The sequence below is a fragment of the Pogonomyrmex barbatus genome, unplaced genomic scaffold (assembly GCF_055798465.1).
Source record: "Pogonomyrmex barbatus isolate J1 unplaced genomic scaffold, ASM5579846v1 scaffold1, whole genome shotgun sequence".
In the NCBI taxonomy this organism is placed as follows: Eukaryota; Metazoa; Arthropoda; class Insecta; order Hymenoptera; family Formicidae; genus Pogonomyrmex; species Pogonomyrmex barbatus.
The window spans coordinates 3,350,142-3,375,703 of record NW_028297098.1 but is presented as its reverse complement, the minus strand read 5'-3'; the positions used below and the strand labels follow the sequence as shown (position 1 = coordinate 3,375,703).

The following is a 25,562-nucleotide window of genomic DNA, read 5'->3' as shown; positions in this document are numbered from 1 at the left end:
CAAATTTCATGGACAATCAAGATTTGATTTGTACAGCAACTGGGAGAATTCGTTCACAATGACAGCAAAATCCACGAGATACCTGCGTTCTACGTTCCTCCCCTTTCTCTCGCGTTTCCTGTCTCATTGGTATGCTCGTTTCGGCGTTTCGGGGGATAGCTCGCGGGGGGATTTGGAAAGAGTGGATGTGTTGGTACCTTCATTGGCGTCGCAGGGGCTCCAGGAGGGCGGCGCGAGATAGCTTAAACTTAGCATTCACAAACCAACGCGCCGCGGCAACCACGGAGGTGGAGGAGGAGGAGGAGGAGGACGCGAGAACGACAGAGGAGGAAACTGAATGAGAGAAGCAGAGATCGAGATGAGAGAAGCGGGCCAATTCCACTCTCTTTCTTTCCGTGTCTTTGCGCTTCGCGGCAGCCAACCAGGCAAAAAGAAGAAACTGACGCGGCGGCGGGTGGAGACGAGAACCTTGGAATCCGCGGCGGGAAGAAGGGGGACAGGCACTTGGGCGAAATTCGAGCGAGTAGAGTGAAGGGAAATAAGACCGAGGAACAAGGAGCGCGGAACGGAGCGTGGATCCTTCGTTTCCCCGCATCCCATTGATTTACATCTTGTCTTGGCATAGATAGGAAGAAAAGACGGAGGAAGAAGCCTGCGCGAGAGAGGAGCGAGCAGTCGAGGGGGTGGCCGCGCGATATCAGCCGTTTGTATGCGCGACCGACGCCAAACTTTGCTGAATTGCCCTATGACTCCATATATCCCATTCTACCGTTGCGCCCTCTTGCAACCCTCTTACGATTCCGCCCCGTCACGGCTCCCGAGTCGTTATGCCGATCTCGAAGAAAACTGACCCCACCCCTCGCCGGAAGGGCGCCGCGCACGAGAGAAACAACACGCCGCGAGCATTCGAATAGCAATGCCTCGAACGTGAGTCGCTCGGAAAGTCGATTTTGATCGACAAACGTTGAAAGCTTATGCACGTGAATCATATCAGCCGTGAAAAATCGATGCGTTGAATAAATGAGGGCGTTTAATGTGCGCACCGGGCTTTTTAATTATCGTCCGTTAATTAATTATCATATTTTCTGCGAGTGCTTTGTTGTAGCACGGTGAAGGCTGGCTGCAATTACTGTCGGGGAATATAGCAGCTAAATGCAAAATTAAATAACAAAAAAACTGCACGTCGGGCCAATTGCTGTTTACGGGCAAATCGAATTATCGTGTAAATGCTCGTGCAGTTTCACAATTAAATATGCAGACGATATCGATGCCCTGTTCCGCATAAATTATCTCTTCAACGATACTGATTAATTGATAATATTTATGGATCATACTTACTATTGTACTCGCCAGGATCACTAGGGTCCAGGCGTTTCGCCCTGCGTCCGTGCTTGCTATTATTGTGGACGAACATGTTATCCGAGACCGCAAGCAATGGTCCTTCTACTCCCACTTGCGTAGATATGACCACCTGTTAGACAAAATCGAAATTTGTCAATGTAAAAGAAGTATAAGGCACGAGTGACGATTAATGTAAAAATAAAATAATTAATTAATGTAATAAATTAATAATAAAATTATTCTGTATTTATATGTACTAATAAAACTTGAAACGCGCATTTGAGAGTATTTTTGAAAATTGTCAATTAAACGACAAGCTCCGCAACATTTAATACTTTTTAAAAAATGTAAGGGTATAATTTAATATTTGAAAAGAAAATTACTAAATTAACGTCGATCATTGTAAAGTTTACGTAGTGTATCGTTTATATCTGGCTTAGTGTAGCGTAGAAAGGTGTGCCGTGCGATAGATGCTACCGTGAATAATATTGCATTTCTCTCATGCGCGTCATACACCGAGCCAAGTTCATCATATCTCCCGTGAACGAGCATGCACAACTCGATTTGCTGCATTGGATACTACTGCAATTCGTGACTTTCACGTACGACATATGAAGCAGACATAATCGCGCGAGACTATGGAGTATAGTCACATTAAGATATATATAATCATCCTTAATATAACATTATAATTTTATATGTTATTAATATAATATTAAAATTAATATAAAATACAATGTAAGTTACGAGATTTTTAATAAACTAAACAAAATTACTTGCTTAAACATTCACGTCGTTCTTCGCATACGTTTTGGGGCGTTGAACAGATTTTTGCGGTAAAGTAGGAAGAACGTTTATAAAATCGAGCGAGCGGCTGGAAAATGCCCGAAAGTTTTGTCCTTCGCAACTTCGCAACTTTCTCGCGTGCTGGTGATATTACTCGGCGAGCAACACCACCGCCAACTTAGAGTAAAGCGACGATAACCTACGCTTTGCTGCCCCACGGAGGGAAAAATTTTCGTGAAGATTGCACTAAAAAAATTTTAATTCGCAACTTTGAGCAGTAAGCAATTCAGAAACAAATTCGAAAGTACGATGAGTATTCTAATTTCAGTTTGTCATTGTTTCTGACGTATAAAAAGAGGAAAAATAAAAGAATCAAACGATATAAAAAGAAGTGAGTCACACAGAGGATATTAGGCTCTCTTTCACCACAGATTTTATTTATTTTTTAATTTTAGCTTTTGTTTGCTAGGGGAGTAGAAGAAGGGATATGATTTTCGGTAAGTAGGAATTGTAAGGGAGGGAACGAGAGAATGCGGAACTGATTCAGAGGGATTACGTTTCACTGAGAGCTAATTGGTAATTTCCGGATTACATTTGCTTAATGGAAAATTCGATCAATTGAATTATTATTAAATTAGAGTATTCGTTTTTATTTTTTTGTAAATATAAATTTCATATTCATATTTTATTATTTATGGAGTAATAATAGTAAAATTTCTCAAATATGTAAAATCTCAAAAATTGCGAGAAGAACGATGTTTTCTGCGATAGTAGGCATCACGCGACGTTGTGGCGGAATTTCGGCATTCTCGTCTCCGTCTGTCCGCCCCTATAATTTCGCGGATCGTGACTTGAATGACGGAAGTGTGTGTCTCGCGTAGTGTGCATTTCAGCATTGCAGCACGAACGTCTTTGAATTAAGTGGGTGGAAAGCTGGAAGCGATTAACTGTATCTCAAACAGAGCCGTAAATCGCGTCAGATAAATTATGTTATGAATATGAGATTGTTTTCGTATCTTTTCGTATCTACAATGAAAATTTTTTTCTTATTATTGTCAATATATTGATATTAAAAAAATAAAGAAATCCATTAATGGATTAAATAATATTTATCTCTCTGATAAGATGTTTCAGTTTTGAAAATTTAATTAAAACCGTTTGATGTATAAAAATAACATTAAATTTATTAAACATGGATCATACAGGTTTATATTTAAGATAGATTTATGTTTAGATGGTAAGTACAAGCAACAACTTACCTGGAAACGCCTCATGTCACGTGGATTTCCAGCGTTCTTGAGACAATTTTGGTTACATTTTAGAAAGAACTTGAGGAAGAATCTGCAAGCAGAGAGGGGACGCAGAGTTAAACGGTTGACAAGGTGCTTAACGCTCTTCAACGCCAGGAACTTAATTAGAACGCGAACTTGGCCGGAAAGCAAGGCTGAATATTGTATAAGCCAATCGCGAGCCCCGTTCCACTGTCATCTATTATTCAGCATTTCTCTAGATTAAACTCCCGACGTGCTTCTCGACCTTTAGGCCCGTGCGGCATTGTGTACTACACAAAATATGTGCGTACTTCATTGTCCCGACACAATGTTAAAGGACAGTTTTAAAATATATTTTTACAAGAAAAAAAATTATTATTTTTTTAATTCTAAGTTCTTTTTATTTTATATTTTATTTTAAACAGAGAGATTATTTTATATAATATAAAAAAATTATCTATATATTTATTGAAAATATTGTTATAAACATTTCAATGCACTGTGACAAATCAAAGGACAAATAATTATTTTGAAAGAAATTTACGTATAATATATTTTTCAATATTAGTTATAGGAAAAAGACATTAATAAGCACATTTTCAAGATATTGAAAATGTCATGAAATCATGTTATGTTATGTTATTTACTTATAAATATTTACGGAAAAATTACATAAGATAAAATTTTGGGATATAAAAGTATATGTGTAGGAATTCTGCCAAAAAGCCTTCGGCTCAATTTTCATGAATTATGTAAATCACTAAGAATATTGAATTTCAAGTATTTTTTTTACGCATCTCACTTACTATGAGGTTTGTGCTTACATAGATGGAAGGAGTTGACTGAGGGAGAATTTGGAGATCAGGTAACCGAACGCCAGACCGAGAAGGATCGAAAAAGCGAAGGAAATGTGTAGGAAACAATCAGGAGGGCTGAGACAACGCCGACGACGACGCTGGCAAGAAGGAGGGGTTTACTACGTAGCTGGTAGGCTTTTTGTCCCATGGGACGCCATTGTCATTTCCTCCGAACAGTGCGTCTATGGTACGTATTGGAGACGTCATGCAAAAAATCAAACACATATCTTAAAATAATGTTTTTCTGTACTTTTGCTTTATCACTTAGAGGATATATATCAAATATCAAAATTGCGGATAGATCATGATTAGTATACTTGATTCTATAAGTAAATTTTATGTTCAATTTAATTGTTGTCTCAAATATCTTTAGTGTCTATTAAGATATGCATAAAAGAAAATAAAAGATGTTTAGTAATTTCTTCAAAGAATAGCGCAGAAGATTTTAATTACATAGTTCATAAAATTTTTGAACTAACACGATATTATGATTCACGAAAGTATCTAATCCACTTGTTAAAAATTCATAAAGCTCGAAAGTGAAAAGCAAAAACGAAACAGCGGCGCGCGAAAGAGAATGTCGACTGAGTCGAAGCGAAGGATGAAGGGCGAGACGATGTACGAGAGGGTGGGAAATTCGGTGATACAGAAAGAGAAAGGGAAAGAAACGTATCGATCTCGTGTTACATACGTTTTTCGCATCCAGGCATGGGATTCAGGTGGATATTCGCGCGAGAGAGTTCAGTCTAATGTCGCGCGCGTTCCTGCGCGCTCGCGGAGTCGAGCGAATTTAATTTCGTTTACTCTTAGAGAACGTTAAGATGTTATCGCGATGCTGGATGGGTATTCAAAGCATTGTACCTTGGCTTATCGCGGCCGTGGATCTTGCTCTAAACACGGTATCTTCGTCGCGCCTGAGGCGTCGCTCGACTACGCTACCTGTAATCGTTTACAGATAGGAATACCATCGACCGTACTTGCACCTACGATATTGCGAGAACAGCGCGAAGACGCCCCTTTAACGACGCCGACGACAACGGAAACGAGTCGGCAACCGCTCTTGAATCGAGAACGTTTCACTTTGTATCTATATTGAAATCGTGTGTGTCACACTGTTATTTAATAAAACGCGCTAGCGACAGAATATCTACATTGCATTTATTCCGATCATTCGATAAGATAATGTATACTTAAATTATACTTACTTAAATACTTTACATACATTTTTCAAAGTATTTCACAATTATTAATACAAGCCGCGGAGAAACAAAAATAAAAAAAAAAAAAAGAGACAAAATATTAAAAAAAATGATATTATCTGTTTGGAAAAGTCCATAGTAATTGAAATATTCCGGCCAGCGCGTTTTGCACCCATCGCTTCTAGCAAAGAAATCGGGCGATCCGCTTTCAGAGAATTTGACGCTAACAAAATGACCCTACTTACGCGGGAGAGTTCTATGAGGAGGGAGGAAGGGCGCAGGATCGGCAAAGGAAAGATAGGTGGGCTATAGATCTTCGCTTTTTTTTTATGGGATTCGTTCATCGGCAACACTAATCATTTACGACGCTCCCGTCGCGCCATTGCCGTGCCACTTTATTCCTCTTTCTTTTTTCGTTACACGAGGTCGTTTCCTTCCGCGCGTCCTCGAAGTATTGGCTGTTAGGGGCTAATGGATTGCGTTACCGACTGATTCAAATGCGAACTGGATTTCATTCCGGACTCGATGGGGCGGCAGTATCGATGGTGTCGTAACGCGAACGCGTGCAAGAAGAAGGGCTAGTTTCTTACAGGGGATCAAATTCGATTCCGATAGTCTATTAGATTTTTCTCTTCCGTTGGCGGCCTTCGCGAATTCGTGGCAGTCTCTTCGAAAAAAACCTATTTCGAATCACCGTTCAGGACATCCAATAGATACACTTTACACTTGGAACATTACTTCGAATTATCTTTATTTCAATTATAAGATACTTTTTCAAGTATAAATTTCTAATTATATAAGTATAAGCATACGCAATATGTGCGAATATATATTTATATAAATATATATTCTTCGATTTTTCAAATTATTTTTATTCAATCTGTTAATCATTAAAACAGTTATATAAAACATAATATTTCATTTTTTAACATTCAAATTAATATTATACAAATTTATAAATTTTATTAATAATTAAAGTTTTATTTTCAAATGTTACAGAAAGTGTATTTCACTTTATTAAGTAAATATTATCGTCGATTAAAATATTATTTACATATGAAAAAAGCTTATTTTTTAATTTCATTTTATGGCATTATAATCTTAAGCTAACTTTATATTTTTACTGCAATTTGCTTGACGTCTTTGGTTGTTCGCGTTCGCTAACGAATTGACACGGAGGGAAATATACAGAAGCGATTCGATTGCAAAATCATACCTAGTCTACCCTTTGGAGCTTGCATACCTTTCCATTCCCTCGGATCAAATAGAATAAAACGAAGTAGTAGGCGAAGTGAGGGTTGGTAGCTGCAACGGGACTGCAGGGGAGCGTGGTGGCTTGTAGTAGAAAACGTTCGTATCGTTCGCTGTTTCCAGTTTTACAGCAAGCAACTTTGCAACGTCGGAGCGGATGAACGAGTGAGTGAGGAAAAAATCAACGGTATAAATGAAAAAAAAGGCTAAACATCGGAGGCCCGCGAAGGGCGAGAGTTGTACGAGCAGCAAACGAGTAAACAGAGTCGAATGAATTCAATCAAACCTTGCAGTAAATCATCGGTATTCGCACGGTAGTTTTGTTTATATTTTCCGTGTACCAATTAGCGATTTTTCTCGCCGTACCGTAACGCCGATGTTCTTTTCTCCGTGGAAACCATCGACACAACGACCAAAAAAAAATTTTCACGCTTTTACCCTGATGGACGTGATTTATAGATAAAGTTTCTTTGTTCCAGTGATAAAGTTTACAACTTATAAAATTACAATTTATATGTTAATTATATATACATTCATATGTATGTATAGTACAAAAAATTTGAAGGATAATGATAAAATTGCAAAGACTCCCCCTTTTTCTTGTTTACATGCCACCCGGTACGGCATTCGCGGGTGCCAAGTCGCAAGTAAGTACCTTCTGATCTAGTAAATATATTTCCAGCAGGGGCTGAATGGATATAGGGAGCTTACTTGGGGACTCACGCGTAATAGTTCCAAATAGGGTGGCATTACGCGTATCAGAAATCCATTTTCTCCCACACCGGAGAATCTTTAATCATGTTTTCGGTTCTCTCTGTACGCCTCTCTTCTTTGACACCATAAAAGAGCGGATATAATGTGACGAAAATTCAACGGAAGAGATCCGTAATGATGCGTCTTGTTTCTTTTCGCTGTATTTATGCTTGATCTTTTGTGTAAAAAAAAAAAAAAAAACAGGAATTATTACTGACGAGTCTCGATGTTTTAATTGTAATCCGCACCGAATTTTTACGTGATCAGAAAAAAACATCACATATTGAGAAGGGTCTGCTTACACAACAGAATCTTTTCGAATAGGCGTGCCCAATAGTGTGCTAATCACCTACTAATGTGTCTGAGTCATTACATCTTGGCAACTAGTGCCAGGGGATAGCTTCATTACCATTTTTTTAGTTCCTAGAATTAGAATCTAAACATCCTGTTATTAGGAAAAAAAATATCAAAATACTACAAAAATTATTCTGTTGAAGATTGTTAAATAATCAATTAGATAATGAATTTTGTTCATAAGAAATGAATAACGAAAAAACGATACTTTTGGAATTGTTTATGTATGAAAAAATTATATTTATTTTATTTATAAAAAGGCAAAAAATGTTTAATAAAATAATTATAAAAATGTAAAATTAATATGTATCTGTTATGTAATCGAAGAGAATAGTATATCGGTAGTGTAATAAGTGCAACGCAAACTTCCATCTCGAAACAACTTTTGTAAGCAATACCGATAATTTCTACTCGATCGGATATATTTAAGTAAGAGAATGCTCGGGAGTAATCACGAGTGCATAATGCAGACGAGGAAGACGTCAATTAGTAAGAATGTGTACGAAGGTCCGTAAGGTATAGGAAACCACCTAGAGCTGTATACCTTGCATACACCTTAACCAGGGTTAGTAAGAGGTTAGCGAGGTATCTGGGGATGCTTAATGTTTAACTAGCCTCCATTACGCCACTAACTCCCTAGCATCCTCCCTCTCCCTTTCTACACTGCCGTCATCTAGCATCTACCGACTCGTTCCTTCGGATTCTCTCCTCAGGAAGTATTATAGAGTCGGCTAAGAAGGATCGCGCGTAACTATCGGTTAATACAGGAAATCATTTTCCAGGAATAAAGGCATTCTGTACAACAGGAGATTGTCTCATCGCTCTGATACTTGATTTGAGCAACGGTAATTACAGTAATGATATTGTAAATGTCGATCGTGGATAAAGTCATAAAAATAATTTTTATACTAAATAGCTTCATTTTTATTCATGAAATATCATAAAATTAATCAAGCGTATGAAAAGTAAATTTTAATTGTGTATAATTAAACTCCAAGAATTAGATCTCAGGAAGCGGAATATTTCTACAATGAGCACCGATTAAACATAGGTAAATTTAATTTATACAGGAGGCAACGGGTCAGGAAAGCTGAGAAAATATAACGACGTATGAAACGTTTAGTTCCATTAGAAAGGGAGACATCATTGTTTAACATCCTCTTATCAGAATGTAAATAGTTGTCCAGCCAAGAATCGGCAGTAGAATAAATTTACGTCCAATTGTACGCGAAGAATGAGTTAATATGCTCATCGTGTTACAGTTAAACAGAATGTGCTTTTCCTAGAGAGAAACGCGGTGAATAATTTTTACTAATAATAACTTTAATTATAATTACAAACATATGTATGTGTGTGTGTGTGTGTGTGTGTGTGTGTGTGTGTGTGTGTGTGTGTGTGTGTGTGTGTGTGTGTGTGTGTGTGTGTATATGTGTGTGTATATTTTGAGGTGCTTCTCAGGTTGTAATTACATCTTCTCTAACCAGGACATTCGATAGCCAATAGCGACATTACGTTATTACGTAATCTTGCACTTGCCTTCAGCTGTGTTCCGAGAGTGTCTTGTATCTTGAGTGGATGCCATCGTGTTTACGAAAGGAAATCAGGCGACCGACTACGTGTGTAAAGACGGGTATCTTAACCAAATTCCTGCCGATAGGGAGGATACCGTTTGCTAAGTTCTAAGACGGCTGAAGCTAAGGCTATTCGGCAGGCATTGCCGAGGTATTGCATAATTCATACCTAAGTAATACGTCTTACTAGGTAGCATGGCCCTGGAACTAACGTATCCTGTCGTAGCCCCAGCGTTGTACAGCCGCTCACCCCCGCCCTATGTTACGTCGACCCCTCGCTACGACAGCGAGATACCCCTAATGGCAGTCTATCACATTAGCCGCAAGACGGCTTGAGAGGCCGGCTACCATAACTAGATTTGCCTTGCACGTACGGCGCATCAACCGACGATTTACCACGTATCGCATAGTTGGTCGTAGCTATTAACTGGCGTAAGCTCCAACTTAGCTTATGTCGACAACGTGACTGTGCTTAACACCGCGTGCCCAAGGAAGGATAAATCATACGGCATATCCGAGATAAGCTGGAGGAAAGCCGCAGATCCTACATCAATTCTATTTCTTATCCATAATGTTTAGAATTGTATTATAAAGAATCATCATGTAAATTATACAAAATTTTTTTCTCTATATTTGCTTACTTATATCTCTAAGTAAAAATTGAAATCAATAGAATGACAAGGTATTTAAAAAATTTTTATAAATATCTATAAAAAGGTGTGGGAACTGGTACAAGTTATAGTGTGTATTTTTCGTACTTATGATGTCAAAAATTAAATTCACTGAAATTATACCGCGATGTAAATTCTTTTTTTTTTTTTATTAATTTAACAAAAAGAGAATTTTGTAAGAATTCTTAACACAATTTAATAATTTTTTCTTGACATAGGTAATTTTATTATTTTTGCTACGAGATCGGGCAGTTCCACGATTATTTCTGGTACGATTACGTCGAATTTTCATCGTGTCTGGCGCTGGATAGTCGTGTAACCGTAGCGTGACGTGCGAACTGCGAAAATTGTTGAATTATCTCTCTGTGCCTTGGGCACACAGCGCTCGGACAAGGAGCGGGGTATTTCCATAAATGCATCAGAACCTCCAACCGCGTAAACTAACTTAACGCCGACGACGATTCCCGCGCCGGTATACGAGTGTACGCACGATTTATTAATGCCTGCATTTAGATACGGAGTCCCCTGAGAGCGCAGTAGGGGCGGTTAGGAGTCTCTCAAGTTACCGCTGTCAAATATCGACAAAAACGACCGTAAGTCGCGCATGCTCCCGTACATCATGTGACTGCGGAAGACAGAGAAGCAACACGCATATCACAACATCCTGCCGTATGATATGTTGGAGGAATATGCAAAACGGTACAATATCTATCTCTTTTTTTCAAAGTGGAAGAATTCAGTAGACAGTTCAGTACGTCTCTCGTACAATCGCGTCTCTGCTTTAAGACACCAAACGCGTCTCTGCACGCGATGGAACAACAAATTTAAAGTTGAAATTACATTTAACATATTTTTAATTACTATTATAAATGTTACCGTTTTTAAAACGCAGTGGCAGTAGAATAAATTAATTAAGTGGTATTTTATCTCGCTGCTGAATTAAAGCGAATAAAATTTCATGTGAAACGATAGCTAGACAGTTGAGCAAAGTAGCAGTAAATTCTAAATCGATCTAATGCGACGATAAAAGGTGATAATTTATAAGCCATAATTTTTGAAACTTATTAGAAGTATTTAGCTTCAATTTTTATTAATAGCTAGAAGATGATGCACGCTCAATCAATTTTCACAACACCGTGAGAATTTCTCATTTGCAGACAATTTAAAGCGGCGCGTGTCAATGTACACGGTTGTAACATGCCGTAAGTTTGTCAACGGAAGCTCGCTTAATCCCGGCTAACCTCGTTGCCTGCTCGCGGAGTTTGTCGTCAAACTAGGGGAGCTAAAATGTGATTTTAATATTCGCGGCTCCTTTGAGGAAACTCGCGAATCCTTCCTTAACAGGCTTACCGAGGGAGCACCTATCCCCTCCCTGTAGAATCTGCAACCTGCTTTGAGGAGTGCACTTACTTCGAAACTCGGCACAATCTCTCATTCCTCCGCTAACTTTCAAGCGTTTCATTCTTATTTCGACCATTACCTGAAAAGGCCTTTTCTTTCTGGTTACCGTAAATTTATGTTTTTTGTAAGTTCTATGTTACAGAACTATATATTTTCTTACTGAGAATTTGTGAAATCACTATGATTTGTAAACTGTCTCGTCAAAATGCTACATTTGTGAATAACAATTTTTTCTTCTTTCAACGATTGTGAAAAGATATATTTATAAAATTTTTTATAATTTTTACTTCAATTCTTTTCATTGTAAAACTCTTTATACCTGTGACAATTTGTCGATTAACATAATTGCGTTGATGAAATTACTGCTTACCAAGAGAAAAAGTCACCTCAATGAATGCGATCTCTATCGGGCTTTATTAAAAAATATGTCTTAATTCCGCCCGGAGGCACGTTTTTAATTTCTCCCTATGGACGCTCCTCCGTGCCGATGAGTGGCGGTATAAAGAATCGCTGAATGAGTGGACTTGGCAAGCAAAGCTAATTACTTTTACAATTAAGAATCGTCACCTCTATAAATTTAATCTATCCGTGAATATAGAAAAAAAATTTTGAAATTAGATTCCTTTTAAATTTTATTTTCTTTACTTTTAGACACAGTAAATAAATATCTCTTTATAATCTACACTTACTTTTACAGGAAATGAGATTTAATTTATTTCTTTTAACTTTGCACAATTCATAATAAAATGCGTCACTTTTTGTAATTTTTGCATTTACACATATTTACATACACATACATACGTACATAAAAATACACACGAAATTATCTCGCTGTACAAAGATGCAATTACATGTAATTTGCTGGAATATTTTCTCACAAATTATATACTTAAAAATTATTAGAATATTACCTGTTTTTGAAAGTAAATGCAGTGACTTTTGATGCAAGTTGACGACACGAATTATCGTTCTTCGCTTGAGGACTTAGGGAGGTTAGCAGTCGCCATGCTGGCAGGACATGGAAGCACGCAGGACACGACGCCGTGGCGGGCCGTGTAGGGGTTGCCATGGTGATCTCATGGGGAGGGCATTCGCCCTCTCTCACCCTCACTGAGAAGATAATGCTGCCTGCCTGCCTTTCTACTGATGTTGCTACCAACCGCTGCGATATCAGAAGCTCCGGCAATAAAGCAAACGTCCATGCTTGCACGAAAGTTTATGAGACAGATCCGGTTTTCGAGTCGCGCGATTACGAGGCGACAAGCCAGTCGACGATACGTTCTCGTTTCGCATATTCTATTCATTGTCATATACATCTTCAAAATTATTTTAAAATAATGGAAAAGATACTAATTTCTTTCATATTTTATGTAGGAAATAGCCAACATTTTTCAAATCTATTTTTTATAAGTTTCAAAGTTTTTAAAATCCAGAAAATGGTTTAATCTTACTTGCACGACACTTCTTTAAAATATTTGGTTAAAAAGCTACCATTTCATATCTCTTCTATACCTTCTCTTTAATATTCTCTTTAATAGCATTAATATAAAATATTGATGAATAAAATTTAAAAAATTATTAAAACACATTTTATATGCTTATGGATATAAAACAAATCTGTTTTGATTTGATGCTAAATCTTTGATGTTAAATCTGACATTTGTTATGTATTGAAATGTTTTATCAAACGACAAAGTATATACGTAGCATTCTCCGACTAAATATCACGACTGCCAACAAATAAAGACAATGAGCTTCCGCTTAATAATCCATTCCGACGTCCCGATCAAAAGTGTGAAACTGTGCGAGAAATAATGTTTAATATTTTGAAAAGCTGTTTGCTGCTCAACTACAAAACTAAGTGTAATGTGTCGCGAGATTAAACGACCTTAAACCGCGAAGACGATATCAGTACATCCGAGACTTAAAGGCTTTAGTCGCGCGGACGGCGCGCGCTCGACTAACGACTCTTTGCTACCTCCGTGTTTCCTTTTTAGAGAAGCCAAGACGGACGAGACGCGGACGCTTCGACAAAGTGTCGTCGTATTTTTGGTTTACGGCGTCTGAGGGTTTCCGACACCCAGGAACGGACGGCGAGAGCAGGCAAGAGCGAGCGAGAGCGAGCGAGAGCGGGCGAACACGAGAGGCTGCCTGAGCGCTTCAACGATCATGAGGGTGGAAAGTGGGTGGTTTGGTGGGCATGCGGGGAGTGATACCGGTCCCAAAGGTGTCGTTACAATTAGACAGCACTGCCAACTGCTACGACCTCAACCGCTAAATAACTTACTGGTGCTGACAACCCGACCGCCACACCGTTACCGTTCATCGTGCCGCGTGTAACCCAACTGAGTCTACGCGTCAACCGGTGAAAGTGCTTTGCGTATGATTCTAGTGTCTCACTCGCTAAACCTCTTACAAAGGGATGCACTTCTCTAAATATACCATTTTATTAACTTGCGAGCTTGCGTAACACTGAACTTCTTAAAGACGAAAGAAAGGATGTCACGAGAGAAACATTCTTATTAAAAAAAAATTCATTTGATAATTAATATTAAATAATATTTTTAGATTAAAGGCACTTTTTTCTATTGTCTATTCCTATTGTGTATTCCTTTTCTCTTTCTATCTCGCCCCCCTCTTGTCTCAAGTATATTTTAAAATATGAGATCATATTAAAAATAAAGGGAAAATTCTTTTCTGTCCACTTGCTGGTTGGAAATTATACAAACTTCCTTTTAAAATGCATGTATGCAATAGAGTGTTACTACCAAAACATTATATGTATATTGAGGCATTTATTTTTATTTTTTAATTTTGCAATATTTAATTTTTTTTTAGATAAAAATCAATTATGTACTTTCTTTTTCAACATAGAATTTTATGCATTTATAGCTAAGAGTATGAAATTAAAATTTTAATAAAATCTATTTAAAGTAGGAAACAAAATGTAATGTTTAATATTTAAAAAAAAAAAAGATATTTAAACGTGTTAAGAAATTTATATAAAAAACAAGTATAAAGAATCTGAAGACACCCTATGTGTAAAGGAACGTTTGCGTCGAGACGAAGTATAAAGAGCGAAGCCAATGTCGAGGACGTCGTGCTGTCTTGCGCTTGCGCCGAGTGTTTAGAACTCGAATACTGGTAGAAAGAGGTGACGAGGAGGTGAGGAGGAAGAGGGTGGACCTCCGAAGGAAGAGAACGGGGTGTCCCTGGAGTATCGACTTGCCCCACGGGACTCGGCAGTCGATAGTCCCGTGGGACTCGCTGTCTCTTTCCCGAAGTCACCGTTCTCGACGTTCCTTCCTCGTCTTCCTCCATTTTCCGTTTTCTTCCTTTTCCTCAAGCTTTTCCTCAAGCGTTTCTTTGTCCCGCTTACGTACCATCGTGGGTCACGGAAGCAGAATGGCCGTATAGGTGGAGGGAGTTGCAGAGACAATTTGGACGATGAGACAAGATGAGATTTTGTTTCAAAAATTGTTGAACTGCTATTCAAAACATGGACCATAAATATATGACAAATTATCATAATAATTGGCTAATGTTTCGAATAAACAGTATTCAAACTAGATTTCAAATAACATGCAACTGATGTAAATTAATAATGTAGATATTGCATATTAATAAAGGCTTTTGCAATTTATGCAGATATGTCGCGCTGAAGTTACGCATGAAAATCGTTGACGTTTATTCCGAAATATAAACAAAATAGAATTATACACTGTAACGCGAAACTTGGTTGAGTGATAATAAGAAAATACGCTCGGCGTAGTGATTAAATTGCGAACAGAACACGCCGGATAAATACAGTCACAAGGCGAAGCGAAACGCCTCGAAGGAAAGGAGAGCTTCTCTAAGTTTATATGAAATTCTATGCCTTGTACAGACACTCTCTCCGCACTCTTCCGTGATCGCGAACCCTCTTGCCTGCCTACCACCCTCGTACAAAAGGTTGCCTGTGCTTCTCGGCCTCCGCCTCCTTCGAGAATTATCCGCGCAACTTACAACCCCCATTTTTTCAACCTCCCACGGATTCCCTGCTCTGCTACGTACATGCACATTGGATATCGAGCTCCGCATACTGAGGCGGAAAATGAAAGTGAATCTTGAAGCGTGTTATTTGGCATTGTACCCGTATCTCGTTTCCGAGGCACTCCGCGACACGACTTTTTAAATAATCGAGCGGCCTCGACGGAGGTCGCACGAAGCGTGCTTTCGCGTTTTTCACGTACGACCGCCTTGTACTTGACATTTTATGGCCGTCGAAAAAGTTATAGACCTATGGTGTTTGCAAAGAAATGTCTGCAATCACTTAGATAGTTTTCTCCTAAACTGTCCGATGATGATGATGATGATGATGATGATGATGATGATGTTCAATAAGAATAGTATATATATTTAATCTCAGTTATTTAATAAAGAATTATGCCTATCTGAAATTGTTTTAATAAAATGTATTTTATATATACTTACACTTTTCTAATTCTTCTAGGTGCTCTTTTATACACGTTTTACTCGAAGTTCCGAAATTTCGACAATATTGATTTAATCTGCGGTTTCGCGTGCACAAACATTATATATTATTTAACGAAGCACTCACACTCTAATATTCTGTTCTCTGGTATATGACAATGAGAAGCATGGTTCGTAGATATGTATGTTTTCTCCGAGCGGACCCACACGAGCGGACGAAAATCGAAAGCCATCACCGGTTGTAGTATCCGCGTGCGTATAGCAAGTTGTAGAGATATTGGCACGCGTGCGGTTGTCGAAAAGAAAAAGGAAGGCCTACGAAGGGTCTTCCTTACTCTTTTTCGTCTTCGAAGGAGGATTCGAAGGGTAAGCGGTGCGCCCTTCACGAACCCTCGTGCGTTTCTAGCCCCGTGACCCTCCGCGCGAGAGCCAGGTTACCGAAATTCGTAGAGTGTCCTCCCTCGTTCGGTAATACGTTACGCGACTGCAAAAGTATCGTCCGCAGCCACCCTCGGTCCGGCCTAACCTAGAGCTACTGCGACGAAAGTTCCACTGTTCCCCCGAAGGAAGCAGGGGGTCTCCAGAGACTTCCATTTTGACTCTGGGGATTAGGCGTGACCCCGCCCATCCGTGGGCAAAGTTTTGTCCCTTTCGGGGGATGGCCAAGAACGAAAAGCCGTCGCTATATTGATGACTTCTTTCTTCATACCGAGAGAGGGAGAGAGAAAAGCGAAGGGCAATGAGCGGAAAGTCGAGATGCGGGAAACCGCGAAAGGATGCGAGAAAAAGAACGTTGAAGAAAGTGAACGTTGAAGTGCGCTTGCAAGGAGATGCGGCTTGGCTTACTGATGTTAACTAAATACGTCTTACAATACGATTTTAGTGCGCTTATTGCTATTACTTGGAAATCGATTTTTCTGAAATCTGTACTTTAATTAACTTACCGTTGCTCATCGTTAATCACAATTACCGAGATTGGACATATTTCTTTATAGATAATCGATAAAAAGGAGAACTGAAAAATGAAAGATTATAACTTAAGAAATCTTTACATTAAGTATGATTATTACTTTTTTCACATTATTTCTTTAATATTAAAGCTGCCGTTTATTATAAATATTATCAAAAATATAAATCACAGTGCAACATGTCATCAAAATATTTATGTTTATATAATTTACAAGATATTCTTATGATGTCTCTTTCTTTCAGAATTACTTGAAACTAAAGCAATTTCCAAACAATAAACGCTAAGACTTATATAGAATAGAGAGAATATAACATAATCGCAATTGTTATTGCTTATCATAAAATCTAGTAGAAATTCATGTAACACAATTGGCTTAGTAGCGGACACATGCTTTCTTTATTCACAAGAGCTTTGTGTGTAAACCTCGCAAGGAGTGGCATGAGGTTTGGAGGGTTGGTCGGACAACGGCATCATAAGTCGGGAGTGGTTTGAGGGTTGGGTGGGCTGTTGGGGTGGCGAGGGTCCCTGGAGGCGGCGGGCTAAATATATCCACCCCCAACAACCCTCAAGGGAGAATGTCAAGACAACATGGCCGACGCCCGTCATCCCGTTAGTATCTATGTATATAGTAGTTTGTGTTCGGCTATGCTGGCAGACCAAGAACATCCAAAGATTACGACATTATATTGTTAAAGGCGTATATAAGTCAAATAATTACAAATTCCCAAATCTATTTCCGCACACTTCTTCGTTATTCTTCTAAGTTTTTCATGTTTCTCGTTTCTCTTTTTATCGTAAATCAGAATATCGTAAATCAGATATTTATTTCGATTGATGACGAGTGTTTTATTTGCGAGCGGCGCTAAACGCTTTTTCCTTCTTGCTGGTAGCTCCGTGAGATTATGCTCTCGAGTCACGGATGAGTGCAATCGCGAGGCGGAGCTCGTAAAAAAAACCCCGTCGGCAAAATTTACATTATTGCCCTCGAGACCATTTAGGTAATCTCGGAATTCATCGCTCGCAATCGGATTTCAAAGTAAAAAGATATGGGAAAGGGGATAGGACGGGGAGAGCCCGCCAATGAAGTTACGTTTCGTCTTTTCGGGAACGCACCTGCTGCTCGATTGTACGTCGACATCGTCGCGCATATCGTGTGTTCCTCACCTTGTCGGTGCGAACGTATGCGGTGGATGCGGGCCCAAGAGGGAGCAAAGAAATATAACAGAGGTTAAAAGTCATAGTGGAAGAGGCTATGCTGTACAGCGGCGAGAGAAGTCGAGGAGAGCGCGGCGCGGCGATTGTGGCCGCGAGAGGCGAGAGGAGGACGCTCGGGTCGAAATTAGCCACCCTCAGGATTACCCTGAATTAACAAATTGAAAAAAAGTCATCTTCCCCTCGGGACACGGGGTTCTTAAAGGTGCCCGTCCCGGCGCTCGCGTTCACGGCGCACATCGAGCGTCGCTCTCGGGCTCCTTCGGCTTAAAGCACGATCTTCGTCGGGATATCGGACCAACAAATTCATGCAAATGCTACTTGGCTCCACCGCGGTCGCGATACGTACGTCCCCGTGTATATCTGTGTTGGTATAGCCGCTGGTACAGCGATAACGCCGCGTATACAGTGCGGCATTATACACGATACCTACGCGGCGATGCGCTTAAGCACGAGCGACATGAACAAATTCTCCATGACGATTTTGATAGGAGGATCTTTTCGCATTATTGAAACATGTTAAATTTTACCGTGCATACAGTCGAGTAGTATATACCTGATGAACGCAATGTTTAATATCTAATCTGTAATCTTTAAATTATGTTGAAAGTGAAATTTAAAAAAAAAAAATTTGTCCTTTGAAAAGAGAGAAAATAACGTTGACTTTTTGATTACATGAGTTCATTTTTATTTTCTTTAAATGACTCAGAGTATTGAATTACTTATGTTCTAAAGTATTTAATAAATGATTTTAATACATTTAGTAATTCGAAGTTAATAATAAAAAGTTAATAGTATAAAAATTACGCTTACGTAGTTATTATATAATAATGATTACTTGATTGTTACGTTACATTTAAAATTTTATTTTGTGAAGCACTGACGAGAGAGAAAGCGTTCATGCTACCATGAATATTATGTTGCGGACATATCTTACATTGCGCGGTCATATTTTGCTCAATATATTACAAAGACGTATGTATAAGGTTGTGAATGGGCACCTACAATGCAGACATACGTATGTGTCTTCCAGCAATAGTTCGTGTTTCTGAGCCACTTAACGTTTTACTGCCTCTTCTCAGTATCTATCGTTATCGCTACACGACCATAGAAACGTTAACGAATACGCAGGCACTTGACGGATCTTGTTTGGTCATAAAAAGCAACAGATCAAGCCTCATCGATTTCTCTGTGTAGAGAAATAGAGTGTTAACTGCAATTAATTTTATACCTTCCAATAAATTTTAAAAGATGGATATTTTTTTTTTTCAAACAGAAGATATCGGATTAGATATTGTCAAGTTTTCAGAGAAATAAAATGTCGTCTCTAGATTTTTCTCTTTATAATTTTGTTTTCTGTCCTATATGTATAAGCAAGCGTGACCAACAACTGTGCAGTGTTGTACGGGGCCTTTTCGCGATACGTGCCACGACTGTGGAATCTTTTTCGCAAGGCCGGCATGAAATAACTGCATCGGCGAATTGTCTGCATTAAGTATTCAAAGGGAGGTGAGGGACCAACGAGATGGCTACGCGTGCGTATATATTACGTACACCCTAAGCCGTTATCCGTTCCAGAAAGTGGCGAGAGGCCGGGTTTTGTTCTCTCTCGATTTCCTCTCGTTTCGCAGTCACTCGAGCCACCGATACGCCGATCGATTCCAGCCGGACAGAGACAAATGCCGGATCTAAAATTCGATGGGCAGGCACACTTCGGAAACTGAATTTCCATGCACGCGAAGTTTGTGTGCGTGTGCATGTGCATTCATAGTATTTTAATCATCGAGCTTGAACTTTTACCGGAAATTTGATAGAGAGTGAATAAATAAATATTACATAACTAAAAACGTATGTGCTTTATTTATTATTTGCAAAACTAAGAAAACAGAAAACGTTAAAAATATTAAGCTTCAACTCTTTTGATATAAAATTCTGAATAAACTTTCACGTAGAAACGTGAAAGAATATTTTTATTTTATAATTAATTGATTGCAAATTCACTGATTGTTGTGTCATATAACAGTAATACAGACGGGAACTTTGATATGATTTTGATTAACGCAAGAATGAAGTAATCAGATTCGCGAGGAGTGTTGAAGTATATGTGAAATCGTCCACTGAATCGTGAGGGAAACAGAGAGACGAGCGATGGAGGTGGAAAACGAGTGAGTGGCCATAAACTCGGGTGTCGTTTGCGTTTTCTATTTAGCCATTTCAGTTCACCCCACCTATCGTTCCTTTTACAGTCTTTTTCCGTTGCTCTCTTGGTGTCGTCCCAACAGACGAGCGACTCGAATTGAATTCCATACGATTCGGGTAGTTGGATTTACGTTGATACTGAACGCGCACGCCATTCCCCGTCATTGAACTCATCTGGCATAAGCCGGCAAAAGGCGTGTGTCGATGCTTCGATTGATACCATTCGATGCGATATAAATGAGTCAAACGATCGTACGTTTCAACGCGAATGCGTTTTACGCGTCGTGTAGTAACACCATTTACAAGAAAATAAACCGGCGATCGACGACATCGTTTTTACTTGTTGACTAAAATGTAAAGACACTTTTAATCGATTTGTTCGCGATCTTATTTACAAAATTGTGGGGAGCGACAAAAAAAAAGTCAGACAGCTCGTGTTGACTCTTTTTCAGACGTGCATGTAGCGGTTTCGAGTCTTCGATTGGTACCTATTTTCGTGGGACGAGCATGTACGCAAGAGTGCCTATCGGGAGAGCGCCGTTTGCCGTACATTTATTGCCTCCACCACCCTCCGTGCTTGCGACCGGGGTTACGACGTTATATTTGATATTGGATAGACTCCGTATACGTATCATTGGCATCGTAAAACCTGCCGTAAATAATATTAAATAAATGTAATACGCCCGGTAAAATGCCGCTTAGCCCGACTCGTGGATGTCGTCATATGGACACGCGACATATCTCGCATATGGAAAGTTTAATATTCCTGTTCCTAGGAGAAAGTAAGGAGAAAGTTTTATTATAACATATAAAAAAAACCCTAGTGGACTACGTTTTACGCACGTGGACAACGCGGACTCTCGCCCGCACTCGATACCTGTGTTTCATACGGATCTAAAAAAAATATTCTTATCCCGTTTCCTTCTCCATACAAGTCTACTTTCATTTCGAGATGGAAGACAGATAGCAAGTATAGAATATAGCTACTTTATCTACTTCTTCGCATACTTAGTATAATGAGCACATGGTACATTTATTCTGTGATATTATAAAATATAAATTATATAGTAAAATAATAATACAAATTAAATATTAATATTAATTAAAAAATGAAATTGAGGTCACAAAAGTTAAAAATACAATCAATAGTAATGCAAAATAGTAATGCAATTTTAATCCTGTAGTAAAATTACAAATAAAAAATAAAATTGAAAGAATAATGTTTTATATGTTATTCAAATAATTTTTTTATGTTGATAGAAATATAGATATTATAAGAATGTATAATTTTTTACATTTTTAATAAATGACAAAAAGTCGCGCAAGAAGTGATTTATGAAAATGAAACATGAATATATTTATAAATTATCATAAAATTCATTTAGTTAAGTGAACGTTGAAACATGTTTATATAATATATATCTTAGACGATTTTAACAATGTATTTATATAATAATTGCAAGTTAAAATAAATCGTGAGAATTTCTATTGAGAAAATAATTTTTTTGTAGATAAACAATCGAGCACAAATGGAATGTCTCAAACATTCTCTGTTTTTTCCCCGATCGCTATTTAATTTCAGAGATGGTAGGCCGTCACTTACATCCTCAGACTTCCTGCCGAGCGAAGACCCGTTGCAATTTTCAAGACACAATCGTACATTTCCATTTTCCCTGAGATCCTCGCTACAGGTATACACCAAGTCGCGGAGCTCTCCGGTCCGCGCCACTACATCTTCGGTATGAGATAGCACACGCTTAAGGGCACGTACTGCCATAGCGGCAGCGAAGCTGCGAAAAAAATCATGTATCTTCAAAACAAACCGCGCCGGAGAACTCTGCGGCTAAGTTTCCTTGTACATGCGAACGTCGACGAGAATACTGGCCACGGATATGTCGTTACTCTCCTCGCTATGGAAGGATCGAACAAGCCTCGAGTTGTCGTTAATTGCCAGTATAATTTGTAATTCGAGAGACAGTAAGAGAAAGAAAGAGAGAAATACACACACACACACACACACACACACACACACACACACACACACACACACACACATATATATATATATATATATATATACGTGCAGATAGAGAGTGAAGCGCGGAGTGATGGGCGGATAAAGAGAGGCGTAGCCAAGAGGTAGAGACATTTTTCTTGAGAAAGGAAACGAGCGTTGTACACGACTCTCGAAAGGAAATGTCTTTTGAGTACGCAACAAGAACCAGATCACAAGGATGAGCGGAGCGCCTGGCGTTTGCTTCTGACCCGTTGACCCGCCGGAGAACTGTATTTTACTGGCGGCCGCATTTGTCAGGAGGTGTCAAAATCTCGTGACAACTGAATGTTCTGTTGGCACTCTCACTTCGCCCTAAGCCGAGCAGATCGCTCCGCTGTAGCAGTAGAAGGGAAGCATCGTCACCCGCTGGGAAATTAGCCGTTAAGTGTTTTATGTATCCGGCGATGAGAGGACCACGCACAGGATCAATGTCACGTGGCTGATTTTATGTAAAGCTAGCAGGATATGAACTAAAAACTATTAGTTGTTATAAAAGAAATACTGTCAAAGGTTAGAGACGAATAAAAGAAAAATTTTTGAATTTTTTGTTGGAATTTTTTGCAAAAAAACCATAATCTGTAATAAATTGATGTTTCGAAAATTTAATTTAATAAGATAAGAAAGGTTTTATTATACAATTAATAAAGCAATCGCAAAATTGTACAAAGCAAGCGGAATGCAATGCTTCATTCTTCACGAATCACATTCAATCTAACTATCACGTAATATCATTGCCACATTTCATTACAGGTTTCTCTGACGCTAATTTTTTTTTTTCCTTCTCCGCTCTGTAATGCGCGTCTGGCAGCCATGAACGACCAGATCTCGTCACCAGATGCCATCTGAATCGCCCACCTCGATAACGGGCGATAGTTAAATGCCTCATAACTAACTCAATCTGGGGCTTCCTAATTAAATATCTATCGTTTAATTAGGAATGATTTACGGACGGCAGTCAGTCAGGCAGTCAGTCAGACAGTGAGTCGACCAACCAGCTGGCCGGGCTGCTAGCCGGACAAGCACTGCTTGTACCATTCCATGCAATCAATGCAGGAATTATCCTCATTAGGTCGATCCTCGATTCGCGTTCTCTGGGTTTGCCTCTACTCGCTACCGACTTCTGTCCGTGAGGGTCGGAGACAGAGACAAGCTCGGAAGAAAGAGGAACGGAGGTAAAGAGCGGGCAAGAAAACGAAAGAGAAAAGCTGCAGAGAAGTCGGAGGAGAGGAGAAGGATGGGGCAAGCTATTAGATCGAGAGCTGGTTGCGTGCAGCTTGAAGAAAAACTGGAAATCTGTGGCTCTTGACGGGCCGGACGATCTCAGGAGGGAAGGATCGAAGAGAGGCAACTCTGGGGCCCTCCGCATCCTTCCTTCCTCCCTCCGTCCCGCTTCCTCCTTCCTCCCTTCCTTCTCTCTGACAAAAAAGAGTCGCTGACTGCGAGTGACAACTTAGCGAGCCGGAGCTCACCTCGCCGTCCAGTTGCTCGGCCACACACAGACTGTCCCGGCGTTATGACACGTCTTTTCCTGCGATGGAGTTCCGCGAAGGACTATTCGAGACAAGGATCTCTTACGTTGAGACCGCTATGTGCATTGGTTATTAACGTGAGATACCATTTACTTCGACAATATCATAGAAGCTAATTCGCTTGATATATCCACCGTTTATATTGTATGATATTTTCTATCTCCTTTATATTATATCCGCAACGCTCTTCATTGCGAAAAGGATTTGAGAAACTTATAAACGCTTAAACAATTGCTCCAAGCAAATTTAAAAAAAAAAACTGCAATGACCAATATTCTGAACTGCGTGAAAAGAAACATAGCTAAGCTAAGCGATCGATCGTTAGTGATAGATGCCCCTTTATCAACGATGCGCGAATATTCAATCTATACGCGCCTCTATCAGTCATATGGTCATACAAAAATATAGGTAAGAGCGGCTAACACGGCCATATGTCGGGCGCGGAGGAGCTCGCGTTTACGTTACGATGTACAGTCGCCCTGGGCGACAGGGGTAGCGGTTGAAATGCGCTTTATACCCTCCGAATTTTGGTCCCTAGTACTCTCCTTCTCTCCTCTTCCACTTTCCTATCCTCTTTTTCGCTCTACGTATAGACAAGAGTGTACGCAAGCGAACAGTGCATACACGTACGCAGCCTCGTTATATGCGTACATATATATATATATATATATATATATATATATATATATATACATATACATATACATACATGTATATGCTCGCTTACCCTCTCTCTTTCTCTTCTTCTTCCTCTCTTTTTTTCGTCTCTCTCTTTTGTCCTGCTACTGCCGCAAGAGCAACGGATAATGTTATTTCGATTTACATATATGCGTCCGACCGTCCCCGGTTTTCAATACATGCGATGCACGATGCCAGCTATATCGTGCGACATTTTGGCATCGCTTCACGAATTTTCCCTTCCAGCTCATGTTTATTCGATAAGGTAATCGTACTATGATATTTTGGCGAATTCAATACAACCTCCTGGAAAGACTCAAGACAAATGCGTGCTTCGTCTTACGCGAAATTTCTAAATCTCGATACCGGCAAATAAATGAAGACGAAGACAGCTCAAGATAGTTTCGTGACGTATAAAACTCCGCTCGTTCTACCCGAAGCTAAACTGCTTGCCACAATATTTTATTCAATATCTCCACTTTTCTTTCGAGAAGTCCGACCAATCTTTATCGACTTAGTTTACGAATGTCTTTGAACGACGAGGATACTGTGGGATTGAGTGGTTACTGCGATGCGTAAACGGCCGTAACGCGAAAGTTTACCAGATGGGATTCTGGTTAGTTTGATCCATCTAAGTCCGTCGAGGGGGTTTCGCGCGCGGAATGTCCTGTAATTGATAGCGAGCACACTGGGCTCGATGAGCCGTAGGAAAATAATAAGCCGTCGTAGTAGAGCTTGGCGGTACGTGGTATTATTGGCTCTTTGGAGGGTGTTAGTCGGTCGTCGTTGCAGGGGAGGAGTGGCATGGTCCAATGTATGCACCCTCGCATGCACCGCCGTACTCGGATATCTCGGTCTTAGGGTGTGTCGGATGTCTATATTCGTGCAAGCACAACATCTCGGTTCGATAAACTCTCTCCTATTCTCTATGTTTCTCTCTCTCTCTCTCTCTCTCTCTCTCTCTCTCTCTCTCTCTCTCTTCTAGCAAGC

At 39.5% G+C, this 25,562-nt stretch overlaps 1 protein-coding gene across 5 annotated transcripts in view; it reads right to left on the bottom strand.

The window, feature by feature from the left end:
* The window catches only part of kn (EBF transcription factor knot), a 77,634-nt gene that overhangs the window by 6,835 nt on the left and 45,237 nt on the right, over positions 1-25,562 (bottom strand). For 4 of the 5 annotated variants that reach the window (XR_016138315.1, XR_016138314.1, XM_011647358.2 and 1 more), the window contains exons 7-8: positions 3,387-3,468; positions 1,339-1,471 (exon numbers count right to left, since the gene is read on the bottom strand). Coding sequence is in view for 2 of the 5 variants with exons in the window: in XM_011647358.2 (XP_011645660.1) it covers positions 1,339-1,471; positions 3,387-3,468 (215 nt within the window). In the remaining 3 variants the exon portion in view is untranslated. Of the gene's footprint in view, positions 1-1,338; positions 1,472-3,386; positions 3,469-12,366; positions 12,618-25,562 lie in introns of those variants that run through there. The other variant, XR_016138323.1, reaches the window with a different exon arrangement.